Source organism: Diuraphis noxia, unplaced genomic scaffold, assembly GCF_037042655.1.
Source record: "Diuraphis noxia isolate RWA-SAM2 unplaced genomic scaffold, SU_Dnox_SAM2 contig0003, whole genome shotgun sequence".
Taxonomy (NCBI): domain Eukaryota; kingdom Metazoa; phylum Arthropoda; class Insecta; order Hemiptera; family Aphididae; genus Diuraphis; species Diuraphis noxia.
The window spans coordinates 56,587,192-56,613,438 of NW_028301713.1; the positions used below are offsets into that span (position 1 = coordinate 56,587,192).

A 26,247-nucleotide genomic window follows, 5' to 3' on the forward strand; every position below is an offset into this window, starting at 1 on the left:
ATCATATAAATTGATAATAGATAACACATAGTAGTTACACGTCATTTACTATGAACGTATATAACAATTTAATAAAAATTAAATTTCCGAATAGAAATTAATTACTGTTGTTACCTATATTCACTGTACTATGCAAGGCATTTCAAAGGCCTAAATAATATTAAATGTTATAAGCGTTATATTACACATTAAAATGGGATCTGCAAATAGTACTCCTATTCCGGGTGGAGGAACAGAAGGATATCATGTTTTGAAAGTAATGAAAAGTTTTAAAAGCATTTGTTTACCGGAATAATTTCTAAAAATATTATATATAAATATATATATATACATGACTGTTAGATATTCATTCAAATAATACCATTCAATTATATTATGTAGGTTCAAGATAATTCACCAGGCCAAGCAGCAGGTTTAGAAGCATTTTTTGACTTCATATTGGCTATTAATAATACAAGACTTGTGAGTTATATTAAGCGTGCACTTAAAATAATAATTATAAATTAAGAGTAATAATTATATTTTATAAGTCAATAAAATACTAATAATTTCAATGACTGAGAAATAGGAACTTTTTTGCTTTGCATGTAATCAATATGGTTTAATTTTTTTTTTAAGAGTATTATTACCTACTAATTTTTTGGTTGTATATTGCAATAAGAATCTCATAGTTACAAGTTTATAACCTCAACTTGCTTATTAGTTAACAATTTATCACATAGGTTCTTGATTTAACATATACAGGTATGTTCAAAAAGTTATAAATTCCACTAAACCTTATAAAGTTATAATTCCTACTTTGTTTGCTGACTGTTAATAGGTAAGAAATGATTACTAAAGATAAGAGTAATTATATTAGGTTTTCTTCATCAACAACTTTGTAATTCCATAAAAGACAATACTTTGGTCATCAACTTGACAGCTTTATTATAGTATTAACATACTTGCCAATCCTCACACCTATTTAAAAATGTCTACTGAAGATAAATTGTCTAAAAATTATGTCTTTAATTTTGTCTCTTAAAATGGACCCAGGATCTATTTTATTTTTGATTATTCATTATACTAAAATCATCATTTAAAAGCACTTGACTTGAGTCATGCTTAGATGTTATAAAAAATTACAGAGGAAATCTAGAGATATTTTCAACTAAGCTGGCTGGTGCCTTTTGAAAAAATATGTTGACTCAAAGATATTGAAATGTGGATAGTTTTTTAACATACCTTGTATAATGTAAATGATATAATATATAGATAAATAATTATTATAAGTCGTAAGTTTATCATCAAGTTTTGTATATTAAATTTAAATTCTTAAGAAGATGAAGCTTTCAAAATGAAATTACTGAAAATTAATATATTTTTTATTATAAACAAGATTCCAGAGTTCATCTCAACAATTTTTCTCCTGCACTCAATGCTGTACAATGCTATTATTATTATTTTTATTTTTTACTATTTTAAGGAATTTAGTGAACTGTTATAATTTTTTATATTTTTATATTTTCAATTATTATTATTAAAAATATCATTATGAAGTACTATTATTTAATCAAGTAATTGAGTTTTCAACCAAGTCCATTTATGTATACCTCCATGGCCCCATCTATTGTGCTTATTGTAAAAATATCTTATACAGATTGTACAAATTATAAGAAATATGAGAAAAAATCAATTTAAGTGGCCCAAAAGTAATTTTCAAAAGTTATATTCGACCCTTTCTAAAATCTTAGTAAGGACTGCCGATATAAATTAATATTTTTTGTATTTGTGTTTTCTTAAGGATAAAGACAATGATACTCTTAAAGAAATGTTAAAAAATGGAGATGGTAATGAAATTACATTATCTGTATACAGTAGCAAAACACAAACAGTTAGAGAAGTAAAAATTATACCCAATAGTAATTGGGGTGGTCAAGGATTATTGGGCGTGAGCATACGGTTTTGTTCTTTTGCTGGAGCCAATGAAAACGTCTGGCATATTCTTGTTAGTAATTAAATAACACTTATTATTTTTTGTAAATATATATATATACATATTATTTATGTATTTATTAACATTTTCAGGATGTTCATCCAAATTCTCCTGCTGATAAAGCTGGTCTTAGATCACATACAGATTATATAATTGGATCTGATTCTATAATGCATGAAAGTGAAGATTTATTTATGTTGATTGAAGCACATGAAGGTAGACCATTAAAATTATATGTTTATAATGTGGAATTGGATACTTGTAGAGAAGTTTCAATTACACCAGATACTGCATGGCCTGGCGAAGGAAGGTAAATCCTGAATTTAGCTTACTTGAATAGTATTAATTCTTAAAATAATGTCTAACAAATTGTTTATTTTTAAAGTTTGGGCTGTGGAATAGGATATGGGTACCTTCATAGAATACCTGTTAGACAAGTATATCAAAATAAAGATATTCCGGCACCACCCGTTATAAAACCAGCTGTGGTTAACAATGTGATGGTAAGCTAGTATTTAATTACCTTATAAAATCATTTGAACAGTTCATTATTTTCTGAAATGATGTATAACTTGTACATTGGCATACACAAGATTTTTCAATGACTATTATGGGAATGAACATTAATGATTACATTTCTGTTTTGTCATGTCACAACATTTTTGATGTTAAAATGAGGTATTTTAAAGTGTTAATAAAACTTTTCTAACACAAAAAAAATGCTTTGATTCACTCCAATGATACACTACAAACCAATTTTGGTTAAAAATGGAATCTAGATAGTATTTTTAGGTCAAAATTGAAAATCCTCAGTGCTTTTTACCCTTTTGAGAAGTAGGTTTTGGAATAAATAATTGAAAACATATCCGTGTATAAAAATAAAAATAAATTGATTGATTAAAATTAAACTTCACATATGGTAGCATATATTTTATGTTTGGTATCTTATGGTCATTCAATCAGAAGATACATTAAGAGGACATTTAAAAATATACAAACAATTTATAATTTTAAACTACTCATAAATCGCTTAAAAATTAAAGTATAATAAAAAGCCTATGAGAAGCTCTAAATAATGTTACCTTTAATTTTTATAAGAGATTAATTCACTCTAAATTTTAAACTCATAAAACTAAACATGATCTCCTGAGCTTAAAATTTGCTATGTTAGATACTTGCAAGACAGAGACAACTTATGCGTGTGTCACATCATTTTAACAAAGAAACAAAAAGGAGTTTACAGAAAAACATAAATATACGTTTATTCTCTTTCTGATAGTTGTTTAAAAAAATATATTTGTCCATGCTACTCAAAAGGTTAAAATAATCATGAAAAATTGAACTTTTATAAAAATAAAAATTTTATTATTAATACTATTATTTTGTAACCTTAATTAGACAATCTTTGTTTAAATTGTCTGATTAATTTCTCAAAGCATCTAAAAAATTATTCATTTAGTCTAAAAGCTTATAAATTTTTACTATAACTTTTTAAAAATTATTGAAAATATAAAGGAACAATTATTTTTCATGAGCATTTATTTATTTAAACCGTTAGTCATTATGTATTTTTTTTTTAAACTAGAATTTGTATAATCTATACAAAAAAAAAATGCACAAGTATAATGGATGTTAACCCTAAGTGCAGTGGTTTGAGTGGCTTGAGAGAATAACCAATCAGCAAAAGGATTTCAAAGTGAATTAACAATTATTTAGATATTCATATGTTTGTTTATTTAGTTTATAAAGACTCGAGGCATTGTCCCTCGAGTCTTCTGGGCTGGAGATTGAAGGTAAATATTTTACATGGGGGTTACCTTGATTTTGAAGACAATTTATAAATGTTTAATAGTACAACTTGGTTGTTTCAGTGACTTTAGGAATGTGAGATCTATGTGAAGAGTTTGATTTGAGTTCATAAGGAGAAGCATTAGTTATCGAGTCTGAGGATTTTTGATTTGAACACTTGAATTTTTCTTGTATTTGATATTTTGGCAGTTCCCCAGAGCTGTATAACATAAACTCAGATGGGTTTTGGAAGGAGATTATAGATGTGAATTTAGGTTTTGAGGACTTGCCGAGAATGGGTCTGAGTGAGTAGAATTTTGGTTTAATTTTAATATTGTCCTATGAATGTGTTAAGCACATGTTAGGCATTTGTCGAAAGTTAGTCCAAAATAATTGGCTGTGTTAGAATTTGGGATATGTTTGTTGTTTTATGTACTGAAGGAGATTGATTGTGACTGAGAGCGAATGCAATGTGCACAGATTTTTTTTCATTTATTTTGACACGCCAGTTATACAAGTGTGATAAATCGTTCAAATGGATTTGGAGAGACGTTGAAACTAAGTCAGAATCACTGTGAGTGCAATTGCTTTGTCATCAGCATATTCGGCTATTTTAGTCATTATGTTACGGAAAATTTATAAAATATTAAATTTTTATACCTAAGTCTTGAACATTTAAAACTAAGTCCCTCATTTATGTGGTACATACTGCAACAATTAAAAAATCATCAATTAATCTAGGAATATGGGTATGCATATCAATATATTTTTTTTTCAAATTTGAATTCAACTTCTATATATTATTGCTAATAAAAGCAATATTGGTATCAAATAAAATATCCTAGACTAATATTCCGTCTTAACTCAGATTTGTTTTTTATGTCCAATGATACATTTTATGATTTATAGGTGTAATTGAATTCAAATTTAACACATCCATTATAATGACTCACTTGACCCCTACAGAGTGTTCCCACTTCTCCGTTTTTTATTTATGTAGACTTACCTAATCTGTTAAAACATATATAAATTGACCTTTTTTACTTGATGACTATTCAGTTGAAACTTGTTACTAAAAAAAATTTATAATAATTTGGTGATTAGGGAAGGGGCTTTAGCTTGTGTATGCCACTGATTTTGTGTATTCTGTCTGATTAAGAAACATATTTGGCATTGATCAGTTTTTGGCATTCAGACATTACCCTTCTGAGTCTATGATCTGTACATAAATTTCTATAGTCTATACTCTCAACTTTGTACATAAGTGAGCTGCTGATTATGTTTCTTAATTAAAATATGGTAATGTTGTACAATTTAATGACAGTTTATATGAGACTATACTATATTCAAAATGAGATTGGTACACGGGAACGCATAGACCTTGACCTTTTCAGACTGTACTTCAGAACAAAGCAACACACATGGGCAGTTGGAGATGGAACCTGTATCAATCTCATTTTGAACAAACTATAGTTCTTAATTTTTTTATAAAATAAACTCGTCTAATTTATTTCATTTTATAGGCATCTGCTTCACAAGTACCACAAGTAATTAATCCACCAGTTCTCACACCTCAACCACCTATAGTTTCTGATCTTCCAGCACCTGTTAATATTTCAAATGTTGAAGCAGAAACATCTAATGAACAGCCACCGTCGAATGAAAGTATTCAAACTACGTCAACACCATTTTTCAACGACACAAAATCTGAAACACCTGCTTCTATTTCTGCCGATCAACAAATATCTTATTCAAACAATTCAGTGCCTTTATCTAATTTTCCTCCTCAAATCACTCAACATCAAAATCCTTCTATTCCCACATTCCAAGTTTTAAATGCACAGTACAGCCCTCAACAGCTAAGCTCTACTTCTGATACAATAAAACCTTATGTATTGACACCACAAGTAACAAGATTACCTTCATTTACATCACAAGAATCTATAACCATCTCTACTACTCAAGAACAATCCATAACACCTATGAGTCTCTCCCAAACTGCTACAACTCAAGAATTGAATAATCATTCATCAAATGTATTTCCTCCACAGACTAGTTATTCCCAATACCATCCTACTGATATTGGAGGTACTACAACTGTAGCTGATGTACCGAGTTCTAAAGATATAAGTAATTACTTCACACAATTTCAAACTCAAGTCAGTCAATCAAATAGTTCAAGTACTATACCAATGTTTTCTGTGAAGAATTTTCCACAGATGTCGCCTTTAGCTCAACCTCTTGGTATATTTTATTTTTAGTTTAATATTTAATAATAATTATTGATGTTATGAAATATTCAATTTCTTAAACTGTCCAATTTTAACTTTGTTTGGTTTGGAAAATTAACAGAAAGTTTAAATTTTTCAACTAAACTAAATGCCATATAGTTAAGTTTGAAAATTTATGAGAATATTATAAATGATAAAAAAAAAATATGGAATGGTTGTTAAGGGGGCTGCAGCCAATAAAAAAAAGTGACTTTTAGGCCAATAAGCTAGACAAAACTGGAAGAATTTGGTTTGACAGATTTTAATTTTGAAAACCAATTATGAATAATCAACAAGTTTACTGGGGAATGATGGAGGCGATTTTGAATATTTTTTTGTTCATCTGTGATATCCAAAAAAAAAAATATAATATTTTTCATTATGACAGTAACAATAATTGGAATATTCAAAATCGCCTTATCATTCCCTAGTAAACTTGTTGATCAATTATAATCTGTTTTCGAAATTGAAATCTGTAAGACCAAATTCTTCCAGTTTTGTCTAGCTTATTGGTCTAAAAGTCACTTTTTTTCATTGAGTCAATGAAGCCCCCTCCAGCCCCCTAATGGTTTATTTTATGATGAAGAATTTAAATATATTGAAAAACATTATAACCAACAAAATTAATGATTAGATTGGTCAATTCTAAATTAGTTTTGACTTTTGAAAAATCCGGCTGCAGCACCCTTAATAAGATAAATATAATAATCTGTCTTCAAAATGTTAATAAATTATTAACTCAATATTGTTTAAGAAGTTCTAATAATTATTGTGTAGTGTTATTCAGGTTTGATATGTAATTTCAATAGTTTTTTAGGCTTTTAAGTTTACCCTAATTCTCATAAACCTTGATGAATTCTTATGTATACAAGGCAAATCACTTATCTTTAAACATAACTTAAAAATTGAAGATCATTTTTTCAAATTCTAGAGACTATTTGTACTAAAAGAATGTCCCGTAGAGATACATAATTCTGTTTTTTAAATGAGAATCTTCTTTTTGACTATTAATTATTCAATGAAATATTTTTTTTAAATATTGTACTGCTTAAAATCAAAATACATATAAATAGTTTAACCTTTGTGTTCTAAGAATAGCGGATTTTTAGTAATTAGAAAATTCTAATTATTATTATGCATCTAACAACATAAATAATTTGTAAAAATGGCCAAGGTCAAATAAATACTAATTCCAATATTGTATTATTGTTTTTGTAAAAGCAATTATAAGGACTATTATTCTTAGTAAAAAAATTTAATATTTAAGAAACTACTTTTGAGTTAGTTACATCAAAATTTTCAAAGAAATAATTCACTGTATTCAGTAAAATCGGGAGGTTGTAATTTGAAAAACAAAAGTTTGTTTCACGATAGAATTCTCATTTAGTATAAAAATATTTAAGAATTTAAGAAAATTGTTTGAGATTTTTTTAAAATTTGAATTAATTGATCATTTAAGAAAAAAATATAAAAATGTATATAGAGATCAATAATTTTACAGGAAACAATTATTCGAAGATGTCTGACTCTCAATCACAGATAATACCTCCGCAACCTCAACCAGGTAATCAAAAAAATAACTAAATTTTTAGTATATAAATTATGATATTTAAGATAATATTTTGCGGGTATTAAAAAATTACAAGAATTTATTTTTAATTACCATTTTTCAATTTCATAGTCATAAGTTGTTTCTGGAAAAACGAAAACAAAACATTTTAAACTTTGTTTATTTAAAATTAACATTAAATCTCTTAAAAGTAGGAATATGTCAATACAAATCAGTGTAGAAATTAAATGCAACTATTTATGTTAACAATTTTCTAGAATATTTTCTAATAATTAATTAACCAAAGTTAAAACTAAAAAATGATGTATTTGTTTTTCAGGAATCAATTATTCTGATGAATCATCTCAATTTCAACCTTTGCAATCATCACAATATCTACCAAGTAATTTATATTGTTTTCATGAATTTATTTTTAAGTTTTTAATTAATGTCCAAAAAATGTAGTTATCAAATGGGCGCATTTTCTATAATTTTTTTTTTTTTAAATATATTACAGATGTTTACTCAGGAATGCCACTAACAACTCCAATATCCTTACCGGGTATGCCACCAATAACTGTTAGTGCAACTTTACCATATTCAGCTATAGAAAGCTTACAGATTGATCAGAAGAAAAATATTTTAAATAATAATAGTTAAATCATTTTTATATAGGTCATTTCTACTTGATTAATTAAAATTAAAATTAAATATTATATATTATTTTAATTATTCAAATTAAACCAAAAATTCTAATATTAAAAAAATGTATTCAAATATTTATTTATTTATAGTTGTATAAGGACACGACATAAAAAAAATTACACAATGTTGGGCTTTTGAATGTTTTCATGAATAATGCTGAAAATTAAAATGTACTTAAGTCTAGAAGTATTGTATAAAAATATATAAGAAAACAAATTGAAAATTGAAAATGCTAAATTAAGTTATCTTGATAAGTTATATTTTTTTTCAATGTGTCCAGCTCCAGCATCAAGTTCTATGATTATTTTCTGAAAAAATTATTATATGTTTATTTATTTATATATATATATAGTTAAAACAATAAAAATACCTGTGTTTTTTAGAAGAATGACGATCACCACTATCATCGTGGCGACGTTTTTCACCACCAGTAGAACGTTTACCGTGACCTCCACTACTACTACTGTGACGATTACTACTGCTATGATGATTGCTGCTGCTATTTGATTTGTGATGAGATGATGATTTACTTTTAGATGGACTAAAATAATTGAAAACAACATTTATATTAATGTTTGACTTTAAATTAGCTAGTTATCAGTCAGCTCAGTATATCATAATTGGTGACTCAAAAGGTTTGAAATGATATGAGTAAATAAATATACACAATAAGATGATTTCTATTTTGTTGTGTATGTTAATTAAAAATCAAGCCGCTCAACTGGTAATCAAAACCTGCGTTTTTTGCTTGCCAGACAATTACTTTACCACTGAGCTACCTGACTGCACAGAACCGTGACACTAACTTCCTCAAGTTAATGGGAGTTAACACGCATAAAATGACAAATTTTTCTACTCTTTAATTCAAGACACATATTTTGTTTCACACCATACATGTTGCTGAAGAAAAGAAAAATTATTCTTCATCTATTATCATCATTATTCTATCAATACAAAACTAATGCTGAAATTGCATGTAAAAACTAAAAAAAAAGGCTAAGCAAACATTTTGAGACAAATTTGCAAAATCGTGTAGTCCAAAATATTTAATCAGTAGAGAGAACCAAACTAAAAAATAAAAACCAATCAAAGCGGAACATTTAGGACTTTAGGTGCATTATTAAAAATAAATACAAAGAAAAAAATCAAAAAAAATCAATTGTTAGGCATGAACATGAGAACTGAATAACAAATAAATATTTAAACATTTTAAATCAAATAACAATTTTTAAATAACTAATAAAAACTATAAAACTTAAAATCAATAGTACACTGTCATGTATTTGAGATAGAGCGTTTTATAACAGATGAACCCTGTTACTATTACATCTACAACAAATATAAGAAAAAAATCATTATTATCTTTAATAAACAAATTTAATATTTAAAATCTAATCAAACTTTGCAATCTTTTAAAACTAATTTACAAACATAGAATATCATATTTTGTAACTACTAAGCAGAAAAAAAAACTGTGCTTTTATAATTAGAATCTACAACATGTTTTGTTTCTACAAAACATTTGTTTATCTAACATGCAATTTTAATATTTTTATGAATTGGCTGTTTTTCTAAAAATTTAATTTTAAACAATATAGTTCAAGTATATAGGTAGACCAAGAATGTAGAGATTTAATTCCTAAATACTAAACTAAATAGGTTTGAGCAGTGGAAAATTTACAGATAGGGTTATTGATCCATATTGATGTTAATTTTTTTTTTTTACTTATTTATAAAACAATTATTAAAGTAGCTAACAGCCAAGAGGCCAAATATTTGTGTGGGAAAAATTATATGAACCTTCCAGTGAAAAATTCATGAACAAACCACAATAATCTGAAGTTATTTTCATTAGAAAAATTTACAAATTTGGAATTAAAAAATCGTATTTATTGAACAAAAATTAATATTTAATAAAAATATGGGTATATTTTTTGTAGTAATTATTATAGAATTAATTTGCTTTTTACTAATATAATAAATTAAACATGTATTTTATACATTTTTACTTGTAGGTAGTGATTTTTTATTTATAAACATGTAAACATTTTAAATGGCAAATGAGATATTGCTATGGTTTAAAAATAGATGACTCCACGAGTAAATGAAGCAAACAAATTATATTTCAGGCATTATAAGATGATATGGTTTTATAGAAGATCATACTGTATATATTTAAAAAATACAAATTTCAAATTTTATCACAAATATGTAATAACAATTTTTCAAAAAATTACAAATACACACATAAAAAAACTACCATTTTAGTATATCTGATTTAAAATACTTTGATTATTTAATTATTTAAATGCAGTCAACATAACATAAATCAATCAACCAATCTAAATAATACTGTACCTTGAATGACTGCTAGAATAAGATTTGCTTTTTTGAAATAAATTCTTAGGACCATTATTTGATTTTGAATTTGATAAAGAAGAATTTCTAAAATTTAGGTATAATGCCATCACTATATTATGAAATACCTTAGATACAATCCATGATTTGGATAATTTTTGTTTATTTTAATACCAACATTTAATGAAAAGAATAATATAACTGATCATATACTTAATAACAATTTTTTTCTTTAAAGTTTTTAAACCACAAGGTTATTTATAATATTAACATTAATTACATTATTTAGTTATCTATATATTTTTTGTTTACAAGTTTAATAAGGAATAGATTTTTTTAGTTCTCATGAATACCTTCAAGTTTGATTCCAAAATGATTTCATACCAATTTGCCAATTAAAGCTAATAAAAATACAAAACTATCCCTTAAAACAATCTCGATTTTAAAATATTATTATTATATCTTTTTTTCCCTCATTGATACTGCTTGCGCATTACGTTGACAACGTCTCCACGCCATTATGTTTTGATCTAGTACAGTAAAAACTCGATTAACTGTCACTTGATTTACTGTCAGTTTCTGTTATCCGTCATCAGTCACCGTCAGAAAAAAAAGTTAATGATGCGATTGCGATAAAATCGTTGTGGTACCTAACAGCGGCGACTGTCATGTGTATAAAAACAGTTTATAATATCAATGCAGTGAACTATTTTCAATGTCGCCAGTGCATGGGCTGATCTGACTGTGCCAAACCTAAAGAATGGGTGAAATAAACTTTGGCCTGAAATAACACCGTTCGAATCTGAAGAATCTGATACGGTTAGTGTAGAAGAAATTGTACAACTTTGTAATGGACTGAATATTGAAATATTATCAATGAAAGAAGTAACGGATTACCAAAAATATACAGGAATTGGAGGATTTTAAATGACAATCAAATTATTTTTAATGTCACTTTCATTGACGAAGAAGTAGATGATGATATCGAAGATTCAGTACTTGACTTAAAACCATCAACTAGCCACGCAGAAGGAGAAACAATGTTATTAAAATGCATTGATTGGTTTGAGGTAAAAGAGGAGGCAAATGCAACACAGGTATTCTTCATAAAATACCAAATATATAGCCACTCATAAAGCTCGTGCCTCAAAAAACAGAAGAAGTTGATGATTGTTTTGTTTAATATTTATTAGAATGGTATTCTAGATGTTATTACATATTATATATTTATATTATTAGTGTTTATTATGTATATTGTTGTTTTATTATTTATTATTTTATAATTATTATATTTATTATTTTTGACAGAAAATTATGTTGTAGAATATATACATTTATTGAAAAATGTTTTGTATTATTGCATTCTGTATTTGTTAACAGTCTATTCGATTAACCATCATTGTCCCAGTCTCGACAGTGACGGTTAATCGAATTTCTACTGTATATTGTATCTTATATTATCACTATACAGTATACACTGTATAATCATTTTACGAACATTTCATAGGTGGAGATTTGATTAAATAGTAGGGGGCTAGAATTTTTTTTACAAATGAAGAATTAGGCATTAAAAATTTCAATTATTTTTAAGGGGCTAAGCCCCTCAAACTCTCAGTTTATAGGTTTATGGAACACATATCATTGATTTTATAGCATTATCTAGTCAAAATCAGAGTATATTGTAATTATTTATCTAAGCATGTGTAAGTAACAAGTTAGGTAGTTATAGTAGTCAAGATAGGCAATGTGAATAATTTTTTTTTTCTATAAATATTGATAAATTTATATTAAACTAATGTATAATTATTTGTATTTGATGTTCAATGTGATTATGATGATTATTATAATATTATGATCTGTACCTGTGCTTATCGCTGCTTGATTTTTTATGTGATGAGGAACTGTTGTAACGACTTCCACTACTACTGCCCATTTTTTTTTTGGAATACTCATCTTGAAACTCATTTCTATCACGATCTTCTTCAGCTGCTTCTCTTTCTAAATCTGACCAATCCTTTCCAGATTCATCAGAAGAACCAAGTTCTTCTTCTATAATATAAAATTATTTTTTGTACTAATCAATAACTTAAATTAATAAATGTATAAAATATAATACCATCACTGTCTGAATCCTCTGAAGCTTCTGAATATTCAGATCCATCTTCATCTGATTCTTCAAATGATTCCACATCAGATGGCTATAAAATATTTAATATGATGTATAAATAGAGTGAACTATAAAATTTTGTTTTCATATGCTATTTGTTTAATGGAAACCTAACTTTATAAGATCAATATAATCACCTCATAAGGCTCATCTTCTTCTTCTTCTTCATCTGCAGCTCCTTCTTCTTCATCAGATTCAGGATCAAGAAAAGTCCACCCTCCATTCTCAAAAAAGCCCTCAGGGTCATCAGTAATTGTTTTCATAATTTTGGTCCAATTTAATGACTGAATGCCTTCAGAATACCGAATGTCACAAGAACTATAAAAAAAAAAAACAATTGAATATTTGAAAGATACTGTATAATTGCATAGATATTTCACTGTAACAGGAAAAAAAAGAAAAACCTTTTTTTTTTTTAATTCCTGAGATCACTTTGCCGAATAAAAAAGGCTCTCATCATTTTTTCAATACAATACTACAATATTATCTAATTCTTAAAAGTAAGTTCAATAATATCATTTAAAGTATAACTAAAGATAAAACTGTTGAAAAATTACAAATATATATTTCCATAACAACATATTTTAATATTTCTAAAATATTGTTGCTTTTAAATATTGCAGTAAAAATATTAAATACCAGCTCCTTTATATTATATAATTTTTTTTAAATATCAAGTTTTATACTTTTTGTATACTTTATTAATAACTTTATGTTAGATACTCATTTAATTTGTAGATTTAAACGTATTACAATCTTTTAAATTTTTTGATTAGAAAACAAAATTTAAAGCTGTAGGTAAAATTAGAAGATGTGATTTTAATCTATATATAAAGTAGGCAGACAGTAATCGGTTTTACATTTCATCAAATTGATTATTTTTGCATTCCCCATTTACCTCCAATAACTAAATTTCAATCAAGGTCATCAAAATGAAATATTTAGTAATACCCCTTAAACTGAACATGATATTCCTAATTAAAATTATATTAAACATCAATTGTAATTGTTTTTACAATATAAACATTAAGTAGGCAATGATAACATAAATTATTATGTAACAATAAATTAATGTATTATAAATAATTAAAGACATACTTAAGCCATTCTTTAACATGATCTAGCATGTTCATTGGTATAGCATTGACCATGACAACTTTTTTTTGGTAATCTTTAAAAACGAAAATCATGTCAAAGTTTTTTAAATGGAATTGAACTCTTTCAAAATGAACCAATTCAACATCCTCCAATGTAATAACAAATGGAGGCCACTCAGTGAAATTAACTAAACATCCACTAGTAGGCTGCAAAAGAACTGTGCTTCTGAATGGCGCACCAGGAAATCCTAAATCTCTAAATGGTGTATCGAATTCTATTTCTTGTTTTGTTACAGTTTCTACCTAAAAAATATCCAATTATTAGTAAAACAATTCAAATAATTAAATATTACTGTATCTTACTTTTTCACAGAAACTTTTAAATGCAGTTTTTAATTTAACACGTAATTCACGTTCTGATTGTTCGGCAGCTAAATCATCTCTATCATGCATATGTTGGTGTTTACCTAGATCTGTGGTTATTTCTCCAACTTCAGTATAGAACTGCACATCTAAATGTTTTTTCTTACCGAACATAATAGCATGCTGTCAAATGTAAATAAATATATTTAGAAATGTTTCGTTTATAAAATATCTAATTATTGACAATTTTACTTTCAAATGGAAATGTAACAATATAATCATTTCACCATCACAAGGTTGGAAGAATGCATTTTTAATATTGTTGTATAAAATATCAACTTTATCACCTCTAACTGAATTATACCTAAATCCATTAGAATGGGCTTCCAAAGTACCTAGATAAAATAAATTGATTTAGTTACACAATTAATACTTTATTTTATTAATATATGTTACCAGTCATCCTTTTGTTTACAATGTTTGGTCTTATGTATAAGTCTTTCAATTTTGGGTTACCCTTATTAACGGATAATACTAATGTATCTTGTTTTACTAAATCTTCCTTTTCTTTTTCTTCAGCTTCCCTGGTTTTAAATTTTTTCTGTACTTCTTTAATTATACGATAGGCATTCATTAAATTTGTTGAAGCTGTTATTTGTTCACCGGGTTCTCTTGTATTTGAACTACGATATGTTCTAAACATTTTTTTTCAATATTCAATAAAATAAATTATTTAAAATTTAAATTAAATATTGTATGTGAAAAATTAATTATTAAACGCATATCAAAATTCAATAATGATTTTTCATACTCAATTCCGCTTTTTTCATAACTACTCCCACTATACACAGAGTCTATCGCCTAACCAACACCATTAATTACTCACTTGAAAATAAATTTTATTGTTTAAGAGTTCTTCTGGATGGCACTCAAGCATTCTACAGAGTTTGACATACACTGTTTCTATTTAAATTAAAAGAATTACTTCTATTCCATACTTTATTATAATTATAAATAAAAATAAAAACATTATTCAAATTATTTCTAGAAAATCGCCACTTCAAAATTAAGATAGGTTGAGAGTTCTCAAACCTAATACCCATCTTGGTCGGTGTACCCAAGGAGTTATCTCGTTGCCCATACTATACGAAATAAACACTGCTAACCAACCAATATCTCCTCACACTTCAGTAGCTGAATGTGCTGATGAAAGTCATTTGTAATTCTAATAAAAACCCAATTGTAGCCAGCCATCAATAACAAAACTACCTTAATGACATGAAAGAATGAAACTCTAAATAAAAAATTAAAATAAATAATGAGAAATCTTCACATATAATATTTTTTTGTTGGCAAAGCATTATCTCTTCTTTTTTTCTGTCAAACACTATTATCCAGCAGTTATAAGTGTCAAGTATTTAAGTTTGATCCTTGACAAATGCAAAAAAAATGTCTTATAACTGAAGATGAAAGTATAAATATACTCCTAAGTAAACATTTTAAACTCAACCAAAAAAATAAATTGTTGCTTAACAAACTCTTCTGGAGCCTATTTGGATTTATGGTGTCCAAATAATGGAGAGCAGTTAAAAATCTAACATTCATAAAATACAAACATTCCTATCATTCCATGTAATTTTAATGCACTCCTCCATGTAACAAATCATACACTGTACTCGGATCTTGGCATATAGACTGTGGCCGGTGTGGCCACAACCAACTATAGTGCTTCTGCTGTCGCCTTGAGAACCATCCGATTTCACTTATTTTAGTTAACATTTTTGGTAATTCAACGATAAGGATTAAAAGGTGCTGATTTAATGACTTTTCTCAGTAAAATAAATCAGTTAAAAAAATAAAAAACCTTATATCTAATATACATTACATATAGGGCAGAGTACTTGAAGTATTCGTATATTTGTTTTGTACAGTCACAAAAATAGCAGAGTACATTTCATGCCGTCACAAAGCTAGTTTTGAAATTTTATTGTGCATATTTAGTGTTTATTTGGTTTTTAAGGCATATTTTACACTTTAATATGCCATTTTTTACTTTTTAAGGCATATTTCTGTACTTAAATCTATTTTTTCGACTGTGACATTTTTATTTCAAACAATATAGTCAAAATGTTTGGATAAAAATTTATTTATTTTTAATTTTTGTCGTATAATATGGTTTTTGAGAGTGCACTGCACGGGCACACATTTTTCGTAGAAGCAATAACGATCTAACGTCATACACTATACCTAAAACATCACCACCACAGCTTTGTGCGCACCACACGGGCATTTATTCGATTAGGATTTATTTATAAACGTTTCTAGACATGACAATAATCAATATTTTAGTATTTAGTCTCAGTCAGTTCTGCAGAACGTACATTTGTGTTAATAAAAAATTTAAGTGCATATTATTGAGTTTTTAAGTGCATAAGTGCTTGCACCATAGAGCTACAAGTCCTCTGCTCTAATTATATCTAATCTAATCTATCATGTAGTCGATATTACTGCTAAATTACCTCTTTTCTCGTATCTTCAAGTATTTGTATAATATATAATGTACACATGCATATTGTTAATACCATTACAGATTGAATATATTCTATAAATTGTTAAAAAATAAAATTGAATATCTCCATTACTTACAGTTCTTTAACAAACACAGCTTCAGGATTTTGAAAATAACTTTCGCCCCTAGCCAAGGCAGCTCCAGGATGGAAAAAGTTAATTCTTAAATAAGTATAATCGCCTTCAACACTCTGAGAAATATTTTTGATGGTAAATATATGGAAAGGGACAGAAATACCAAACACTGGTAGTATAACGGTTTCATATTTTTTGTCTAAAATCAAATTATATGAAATATTTAAAATTAAAACTATAAAAATAATTTTCTGAAAAGTTGAAAATTATTTTAACCTATCCCACATGAGAACATTCCAATTTATAAAGAAAACTTATCTGCTGTACAAAGCCTCGCAAAACACAGGCTGGAAAGCTAACTAACTTCATATAAAGATGCCATGTTCTGTTGTGGGACAGGGTGTACTATCTTATTAATTTATGCTATTAACTTACCAACATATATTTTAAGATCTTTAACTTCTCTTTCTTGTGGCATTTGATTACGATTTTTATAAGAGATATTAGATTTTCTTATTTTTTGAGCTTGTTTGCCGCTTGATTGTTCAGCCAAACGTTGTTTTGCTGCTTCATTTAGAGCCACAGCTAATTCTTTTTGATGTAATTTACGTTTTTCTTCACTTGAGGAATCCATCTAAAATTTGAATTTAAAAATAAATAATTTAATATCTTTCAGTTAAAATTTCAATATGTTAATTACTCTTAGTTTTGATTCTAGTACTGCTGTTCTCTTTCCTCGACTGACAATTGGTTCTTGTTTTGGTTCATTTTCTTTTTCATCGTCTTCTTCTTCTTCTTCATCATCATCATTTAAATAAATAGCGATGTTTTTTATCTTTTTTTTGGATGGAGTCAATAAGGTTGCAGGAGTGTCCTAAACAAGTATATGTTTTAAAATGAAATATTTAATTATTTAGCGAGCAATTTTTTATTCATAACAGTTTACAAACAAAACTGAACAGTTATTATACAGTTTTTCATCAAATTAAAAATTAAATAATGCTTACTTCATTAACTAAAACTGTATCTCCAACATATAAAGCATAAATTTTGCTTTCTTTGTCAGATCCATCCTTGTTTGTTAATCCAGATAAACCAACACATAAATTATAAACTTGACCTTTTTTAACACAAGCTGTAGTTTTAGGAGCTATCATTAGAGAACTTTCACGAAATTCAATACCCATTATAAATCTACAATTATTTATTTTATAAAAATTTAAATTAAATAATTGGACTAATATAATTATAAAAAAAAATGTACAAACCCAAAGTTTTTTGTTAGCAAATCTACAAGTTTTGGTTTTTCCTTTTTTGCAAATTCTATTCCAGAGTTATAAACATCACACAATTTATTACCAGATTTTAATTTTGCCATTAAGATTTCTTGTAAACTTATTAAAAACTCATAATTCGACTAAAATAGAGATAAAATGGTCATATCAAATGTTTTTAAGGATTAATAATTATTTATTTATATACTCGGATTTCTTCAGTTGGATTGACGATCATTGTCCTTATTAGATTTGAACAGTATGATTTGTAGCGTGTTCCTAAACTGCATATTATCACTCCAAAATGTAAAATATTTTTATCACTGTAAAATAAAAATAAAATATAATAACATTATAATGTAACTTATAATGTTTATAGGTCTATGTAATAAAGAACATTAGATACCTAGTTGCAGAAAATTTTAAGCTGTAATTTCCTCCACTTTGAATAATAGGCGGATAACAAAATTCTAATTGAGATGGATCAACATTTGCTGGCAAATATTTTTTGTCTGTCAGTGCTCCTTCTAAACCTTCGACTAACTTTGAATGTTTTACTTTCTAAACTTATAAACATATAAATTAATAAAAACTGAAATTTAAATAATTATAATAGATGTTATTACCTTGTCAGCATCAATTATTTCCATAATTTGTTCTTTGAGGTACTTTGTAAACATATCAACTGAACTTAAACTTGCTTTTTTTATTAATGTGATTTCATTTTCTGATTTTATACTTAAAATATAACCGATCGCGGAACTTATATCAACCTATATAATATAATATAAAATGAACAGTAATAAAGGTTTAAGTAATAAAACCATGTTTAAAATACAACATTACGTACAGTATTAAAGTCTCCTTTTTCAAATTCTGCTCTCCATGCATCCATAAAAGTACCTGGATATTTTTCTTTTCCAAAAATACCAACTGATTTACCATTTTTACTATTTTTTATAGCTTTAATTAATTTGTCAATGCTATCTTTATCATTCCCACCCTAAAATAAATGTATAAACATAATTTAAAATATACAAATTAGGTTCACTTCACAGGATTAGCTTCATAAAATGAGAATGGTAACTTGGGAACATGGATAATATCGCAATACGTATTTTTCTTTTAACATTCAACAAATTTACTTTTTATTATAAATTATGAATTACATAAAAAAAAAATTGATTAACTAGGTTATGATGAAATTAATCCTATAATATCAAGAGTATTATGCATAAATTAGGTTTCATAACTATGACAATATATATAAGAGCACCAATCCAGATTTATGAATATTTATACAATTTTAGTTTAATTTTAACTGTTAACTTTTATCTATCAACATTACATATTGAATTAAATAATTGTTTTTAAACTTGTGTTGCTCATAAGCCATTGGTACAAAATATGTTTAAACAACTTTAACAAAATTTAATTTCAAACAATATTATTTAAAATGTTAACTATGTATGGAGGTTTATGTATGAGTACACAAAGAAAATTTAAAATTTTTGAGGTTAATAAATGAAAGTCCTTATTTTAACTACTTACTTTTTCTCTTGTAATAAGTTTGACAGAAGGACTGTCAGAATCTTTAACATTTTCGGCTGGTTTTAAAAACTCAACTTTTTTTTTACTGGCTATAATATGTACTCCTTCTATTGTAAAAACTGATACAGTGTCAGTTAATTCATAACCAAACAACCAAATCTGAAAAAAGTTAAAGTAATATGCTTAATGTGAATATATGGTGTTAGTTTTACAATTAATTAATCTTTAAATATTAATTAAAGGGAGTTACTTATAGAAAATCTAGTTGATGCTTTAGGCAAAAAACAGGAATATGTAACCACTAATAGTTTAGAATGTATTAAATTTTATTTATTTGTTATAATTCAATATGAATGATTGTAGAAACTTGATATTTTCAAAGTACTTTAGATTTTTTAAGCTATTAATGTTTGAATTTTTTTTTATTATTTGATTTGTGTTGATGTAATAATTTTGTTTCTTTATTGAAAATTTATAAATTGTTAATTTATTTATTTGATAATTATATGCCCCAAAAAGCATTAAACACAAAATACAGTTAAGTAGATATAGGTAGGTAATTAATAACAAGTATCGAAAATAAGTAAACTGAAAAAGGTAAATGGTAAGATTAAGGTTGGTTTAACAGGTGTAACGTTCTGTGAAGAGGCTGGTTATGATGATACGGGGTGAGATGGGTAGGGATAGAGAAAAGGGAATGGTGTCTCGTTAATGTGAGAAGGAACGCAAAATAAAACAGTGGTTAGTAAATCGGGAGAATTGATAGGACCGTTGAGTAGTGATATGATGAGATCAGCGTGATTACGATATGAGGCGAAGAATTGGGATGTTGAAAATCGAGACGATAATGGTATAGTCATGAGATGTGTATTCAATTTTCAACAAAAATTAGCAAGCGATTTTGTACCTGTTCTTAGGGGCAATTGATCACAGGCTAAATATGGAAACCAAACAACCGATCCATACTTGAGAATGCACCGTACAAGACTGGAGTAGAGGGAATGGACAAAAATGATAAGAGGATGTAAAGAGGATTGTATTGTGTTTGATGAATCTGAGGATCTTGAAGCTCCAGGTCTTTGATAAAGTGAGTGCGTAGGAAGGGGGAGTTCCCAATATGAGTGTAATATGGGGTTACGTTTCCAAGAGAGTCATAGAGTGACATTTGTCCAAGTTGAGGAGTAGGTTAAGATATTGTGTCTAATTGAAAAAGACATCCAGTTCAGTTTGTAATTAAAGGCAGTCAGAGGGGGAACCAATTTTACAAAAAAATTTTATGTCATCAGCAAATAAGAGAACCTTGGCAAAAGAGAAACACTTATTAATACAATTGACAAATATGATTAAAAAAAAGAGGACTTGGGCGATATTTCTGTGGAACACCAGAGAAAATTACAAATAATTCAGAAACAGCTGTGTTTTAGTGTAACAAATTGCCTACAAGATGCAAAGAGATGGTCGATACCAAAGAGTCAATGACAAGCTAAATACAATATAATTCTTATAGAAATTCAAAAAAAAATAAAAAATACACATGCATATTTTATACATTGGTTTTGTTGACAGGCTGATATTGAACCAATACTAATTGTTTGAGTGTCACTTATTTCAATAGCGTGCTATTAATTTTGATATTATGGTAAATATACCTTTTATTAAACTTTTATGTAAGAACATTATCTGTGGTTAAAAGTCATCGTATATTTTAAAATATTTTTATTTTCAAGCAAAATAGGTGAGATAATAGCATCACAAAATAAAAATGCTAATATCTCACTTGAAAATTCAAATGTAAAATAAAAGCTTACGCTTATGAGGACGCTACACCCGCATACGTTGTCTCCGTCTTACAAGTGCGTAACATAACAAATTTTATGCTCAGCAGATCACGTTTAGCTCTGTTAGTTTAAAATTTAAAGTAAATTGACCTCTTACAAAAATTAAAGGTAACATTATTATCGAGGGCATTAGGTAGGCTTTTTATTATATTTTAATTTTAAAGTGAGTTATATGTATTTTAAAATTGTAAATTGTTTGTATATCTTAAAATACTCATAACTCACTTTAAAATTAAAATATAATAAAAAGCCTACGTCATGCCGTCGATAATAATGTTACCTTTAATTTTTGTAAGAGGTCAATTTACTCTAAATTTTAAACTAACGGAGCTAAACGTGATCCACTGAGCATAAAATTTGGTATGTTACGCAATTGTAAGACGGAGACAACATATGCGGGTGTAGCGTCCTCTTAAGCACAAATAATTACCTGTGATATGTCCCAAATTTTTTTCGACTCCCCTTTTCTGCTCACGATACACACTATTCTCTTTAACTCACTTAATCTCTTAAAGCACTCAATTTCACTACCAACCTTTTCTCCATTCATAATTCAAAATCAACAATTGTTACAATTAAAATTATAATCTATATAATAAGTAGAGGTTGGATTTATATTCTCTTAAAATCCTTAAAATATGATGTTTTTATGTCGCATAAATTAGGCAATATATTATCCTAATATTCTTTTAAAATACCAGATATATGATGTTTTATGTTCTTAAATATGAAAAATATTCTTTTAATATTAAAAATAAATTCAGTTTAAATTTATTTTAGCTAACGAAATAACCTACGTGCTATCGCAATCGATAAGGAATACCTGGAGATTAATTCTTATTAAAACCCAGAAATTAATTATTTATAAACAGAATTATTTAGTGAACATTACACCTATCAAAGTGCTGATATACGTGTAATATAATCATTATACGCCGATATTACAAAAATATTCTCTAACCCATAAAATATGCTTTTTAGACAAAATAAATTTTTTCCTATAAATTCTGTGTTTCATGAATCGTAAAGATTTCTCACTACCATTTAACTGCATAGACTAGAAACAAATATGTAAAATCATAAAAATCCGACCTCTAATAATGAGTCTGGATTCAGTATCTAGTCCAATTATAAATATATTGTATTATTTAATTTTATTGTAAAATTTATAAGCTAAAATTGTATAAAGTAAAAGCTAAAAAAAAAATTCTCACATACAAGTTTGATAATAGTTACCTATTCACTCTAATATCAAAACTAATAGCACACTATGGAAGCAAGTGAACAACAATTTACCGTTTTATGTGTGTAAGACGGGGACAACAAATGCATGTGTAGCGTCTCCTTAATAAGTATATTAAAACAATATTTTATTTTTTAGTTATACATATAATACTTTTTTTTTTCCTTTGGCTAGGATTTCTAAGTATAATTATTTGCTGCCTGGTTAGTCATGTCAATAAATGTATTCATATTGATATACACAATCATTTTTTATTTTGAATACTTACCTATAAAAATAGATAGTATATTAAAAAAAAAATTTTTATACCACATCATATTACGCTCCTAATTTAAATTTCAGAATGCCAGTGATTTAATCTTTGATCAAGAAAATGATATGAATTTATTTAAAAGAATAAATAATTTATTTCTCATAAAAAGTAATTTTATTAAATTTGTATGCAATTATAAAAATCTTCTCTTCTACTTAATATTTTCTGGGTCATGTGGTTATTTTTCTTAAAGGCTTACGTTCTATTTTAGATGTCACATACATTTACAATGAATTCAATTTTCAAAATGTATTATATATTAATAGTTGATACATTTTTAATCTCTTGAAGCAACTTATCTATCATATGATGCAAAATATTTTCCTCTACACTATCATCAAAAAATATTCATTATAGTTCCGACGTCACAGAAAATATTCTAGAGTCAAATAAATGTCTATGACAGCCAGCGATTCGTTGAGTAGATAAGTACGACTACCAGCATCCATAAAATACTTTTATATATTGATATTTTGCAGATATGTGACGCTGTTATAGGAAATTAGTATTAATTTTTTTTTTTCTAAAATAACAACTAAATACTTTAAATTATATAAAAACACAAATATCAAATATACTGAATCAAAGCAATGAATTGAATTTTACATTTAAAATAATATCTTCACCATTAATCATTATTTTAATATTAATTGTTGATTGATCAAATAATTTCTATTAGATACTTTATTTACCTGCAGCGATGATGATTTACTATACATAGTATAGTCATCAACTCCTACTGCACATGTAAAAGCATCTACATTGCTTAAAGCTCGTACATTTTCATCTTTATTATTCTGAAACATAAGAAGTTAAAAATTAATTATAAAATAATAAAATAGGTATCTAAAAACACTAGAAAATCTTAAACTTAATAACTTATAATCTTAAATATGTGTTAGTGGATACATTTGGATTATAAAATTTGTTTTATTAGATTTTATAAGGAAAGTTTTACAAGATTGAATTTTACTAGCCAAAAACATTAAGAAATTTAAATATTATGTATTATTTACCTATATAAGTATAAAATAAGATTTTTAACCAGTAAGAATATGCACAATGTGAATACTTATCCTGGGTATTTATAATACACATTAATAAAAAAGAAATATATGAAGAAAAATTATTGCAGTCAATTTAGATTTGGTAATAATAAAAAAAAACCAATATTAAAGTCAAAAATAAATATGAATTACAGTGGGGTAATTTTTAATCCTGTACGAGTAAATTCGATGTCGTACACAGGACGATTTGTGTCAGGTTAAATAAAAAACATTAGGTATGTATACTACCAAGTTGTAAAATTTGTTATAACTACATAATTTATTAAATTTAATATAGCTGCTTTTGTCAAATATAAACATTCTAGATATTTGTTTGTTCAAACTAGTGCATAATTATACCCATATAATTCCACACAGGGACAGTAATCTTTATGCATATTTATCACAGTAGTATGATCAAACAAAGTTAGACATACAGACATACATTTCACCTCAATAACCCTATTTTATATTGTAAAAGTATATCATTCAACAATAATAACAATCATAAATAAATTGAGGTTATATTTGACATAATAGGCACAAATCAGTGGCGCAGCCAGGGGTAGGGCTGAGGGGGCTGCAGCCCCCCCTCAAAATGTTAATAAAATTAAAAAATTATTGTAATGGTCTACAAATATTCAATCAAAAAGTCTTAAATTGTATTTTACTAATTTTAAAAATTGATCAGCCTCCCCCCCGAAAAAAAATCCTGGCTATGCCGCTGGCACAAATGGTAGACTAGATCATCTATAAACATTCTTAATTCTATAGTCTATTGTAAATATAAATTAACATGAGGATTTTTAATAAACAATTACAGCTGTGTGCCTGTATAGTAAGAGTACTTGTTTTCTATATTTTACCTAGTTTATAGTTTGTTATTTCAAGTATATTTTGATGGGAATAGAATTTACAAAAAAAAAACTAGTTGACTAGTAGCTACAAATACTATCAATTTTTTTTACAAATACTTTTAGTTTCTGTTCAAAATACAATATATAAACTTGCAAAAGGCAAAACCTACGTGTTGATAAGTTATAATAAAAAATTTTCTATAACAGTTAAATAAATGTCAACTATTTTAAAAAGTACTTAATAATATTACATTTTTTATTCATAAATTCTTAATCTCTTTAAATTTTACGATGTACAAGTCAAGTTGACATTTTTAAGAAAAATAAAAGGTTTTTCTGGTACTCAAGCCTATAATCCTTCCAGAAAAAATATTTTTATAGGTAGGTAGGTAGATAAATAACATCAATATTTTTAAAATTCATATTTTTTCTTTTAAAGTCTATACAATTAAATAAGTGTAAAATATGTGGAACAATTTTAGTTTACTTTATTTAACAAATCCTTTTATAAGCCACTACAACCTTTAGCAAGACACCACCAAAACAGTCCAACAGTATAATTCTTTAATACTACTGCTTATTAAGATACAATTATAATTACCTTCCAAAAATCGTATAGATGTTTTAATCGCCTAAAAAATGTTTCTTTATCTAGCGCTAATGACGGCATTGTAGAAACACATTCAAATTTCAAGTAACTTTAATTTTTAGTAATCAGTTACAAGAAACACAATTATTAATTATAAACACTAATAAACAAAATACTAGTTATTGAGTTATAGCGTGCCTGTGTAAGACACTAAGCATCGACATTCGACATTTCCCTCTAAAAAAACACTCTTTAATCAATTCTGTGCTCAAACTATGAGTTCTAACTAGAAATGTTATTTTACTGGTTAAAATATCAACAAAACAAAATTACGTGATAACGCTTGGAAGTTGTAGTTTCTGTACAAAATTATTATTATTATTCATGGTTGTTTGGGCAGCTATAGATGGCGCTCACTTTAGGTTCAATTTTACAGTGACGCCAACGACACTAATGTTCCATGTTAACGACGGATCTTGATATCAATTATCAGTATCTCTTCTCAATTCTCTACCAGGATGTGAATAACTTTTTCAAAAATCTTAGTTTAAAATCTCATAAAAGGACGTCGCATCCGCATGTGTTGTTTCCGTCTTACATAAGTATTACATAGCAAATTAT

General features: G+C 26.8%; 2 protein-coding genes across 3 annotated transcripts; one reads left to right on the forward strand and one right to left on the reverse strand.

The window, feature by feature from the left end:
* The first annotated feature begins 28 nt into the window (after positions 1-28).
* Positions 29-8,630, forward strand: Grasp65 (Golgi reassembly-stacking protein 2). The gene is made up of 9 exons (XM_015524833.2): positions 29-256; positions 382-462; positions 1,784-1,987; positions 2,068-2,285; positions 2,361-2,478; positions 5,287-6,007; positions 7,535-7,597; positions 7,923-7,985; positions 8,100-8,630. The coding sequence occupies exons 1-9, from the start codon at positions 194-196 to the stop codon at positions 8,240-8,242; spliced, it is 1,674 nt and encodes a 557-aa protein (XP_015380319.1). The 5' UTR covers positions 29-193; the 3' UTR covers positions 8,243-8,630.
* Positions 8,341-25,919, reverse strand: dre4 (SPT16 homolog, facilitates chromatin remodeling subunit dre4). Of its 2 annotated transcripts, XM_015524887.2 has the most exons (22): positions 25,639-25,919; positions 23,827-23,931; positions 19,741-19,899; positions 19,040-19,192; positions 18,816-18,962; positions 18,596-18,750; positions 18,398-18,512; positions 18,184-18,332; positions 17,923-18,109; positions 17,616-17,789; positions 17,351-17,549; positions 16,919-17,114; positions 14,729-14,967; positions 14,525-14,667; positions 14,273-14,455; positions 13,911-14,212; positions 12,950-13,130; positions 12,762-12,843; positions 12,508-12,694; positions 10,646-10,732; positions 8,658-8,828; positions 8,341-8,595 (listed from the first exon to the last, which is right to left on the reverse strand). In XM_015524887.2, exons 1-22 carry the CDS (start codon positions 25,705-25,707, stop codon positions 8,589-8,591), a joined length of 3,390 nt encoding a protein of 1,129 aa, XP_015380373.2. In that variant the 5' UTR covers positions 25,708-25,919; the 3' UTR covers positions 8,341-8,588. The 2 variants fall into 2 exon arrangements, with proteins under 2 accessions (XP_015380373.2, XP_015380374.2); XM_015524888.2 differs by lacking the exon at positions 10,646-10,732 and having other exon boundaries at positions 25,639-25,918.
* Between the last annotated feature and the right edge of the window lie 328 nt (positions 25,920-26,247).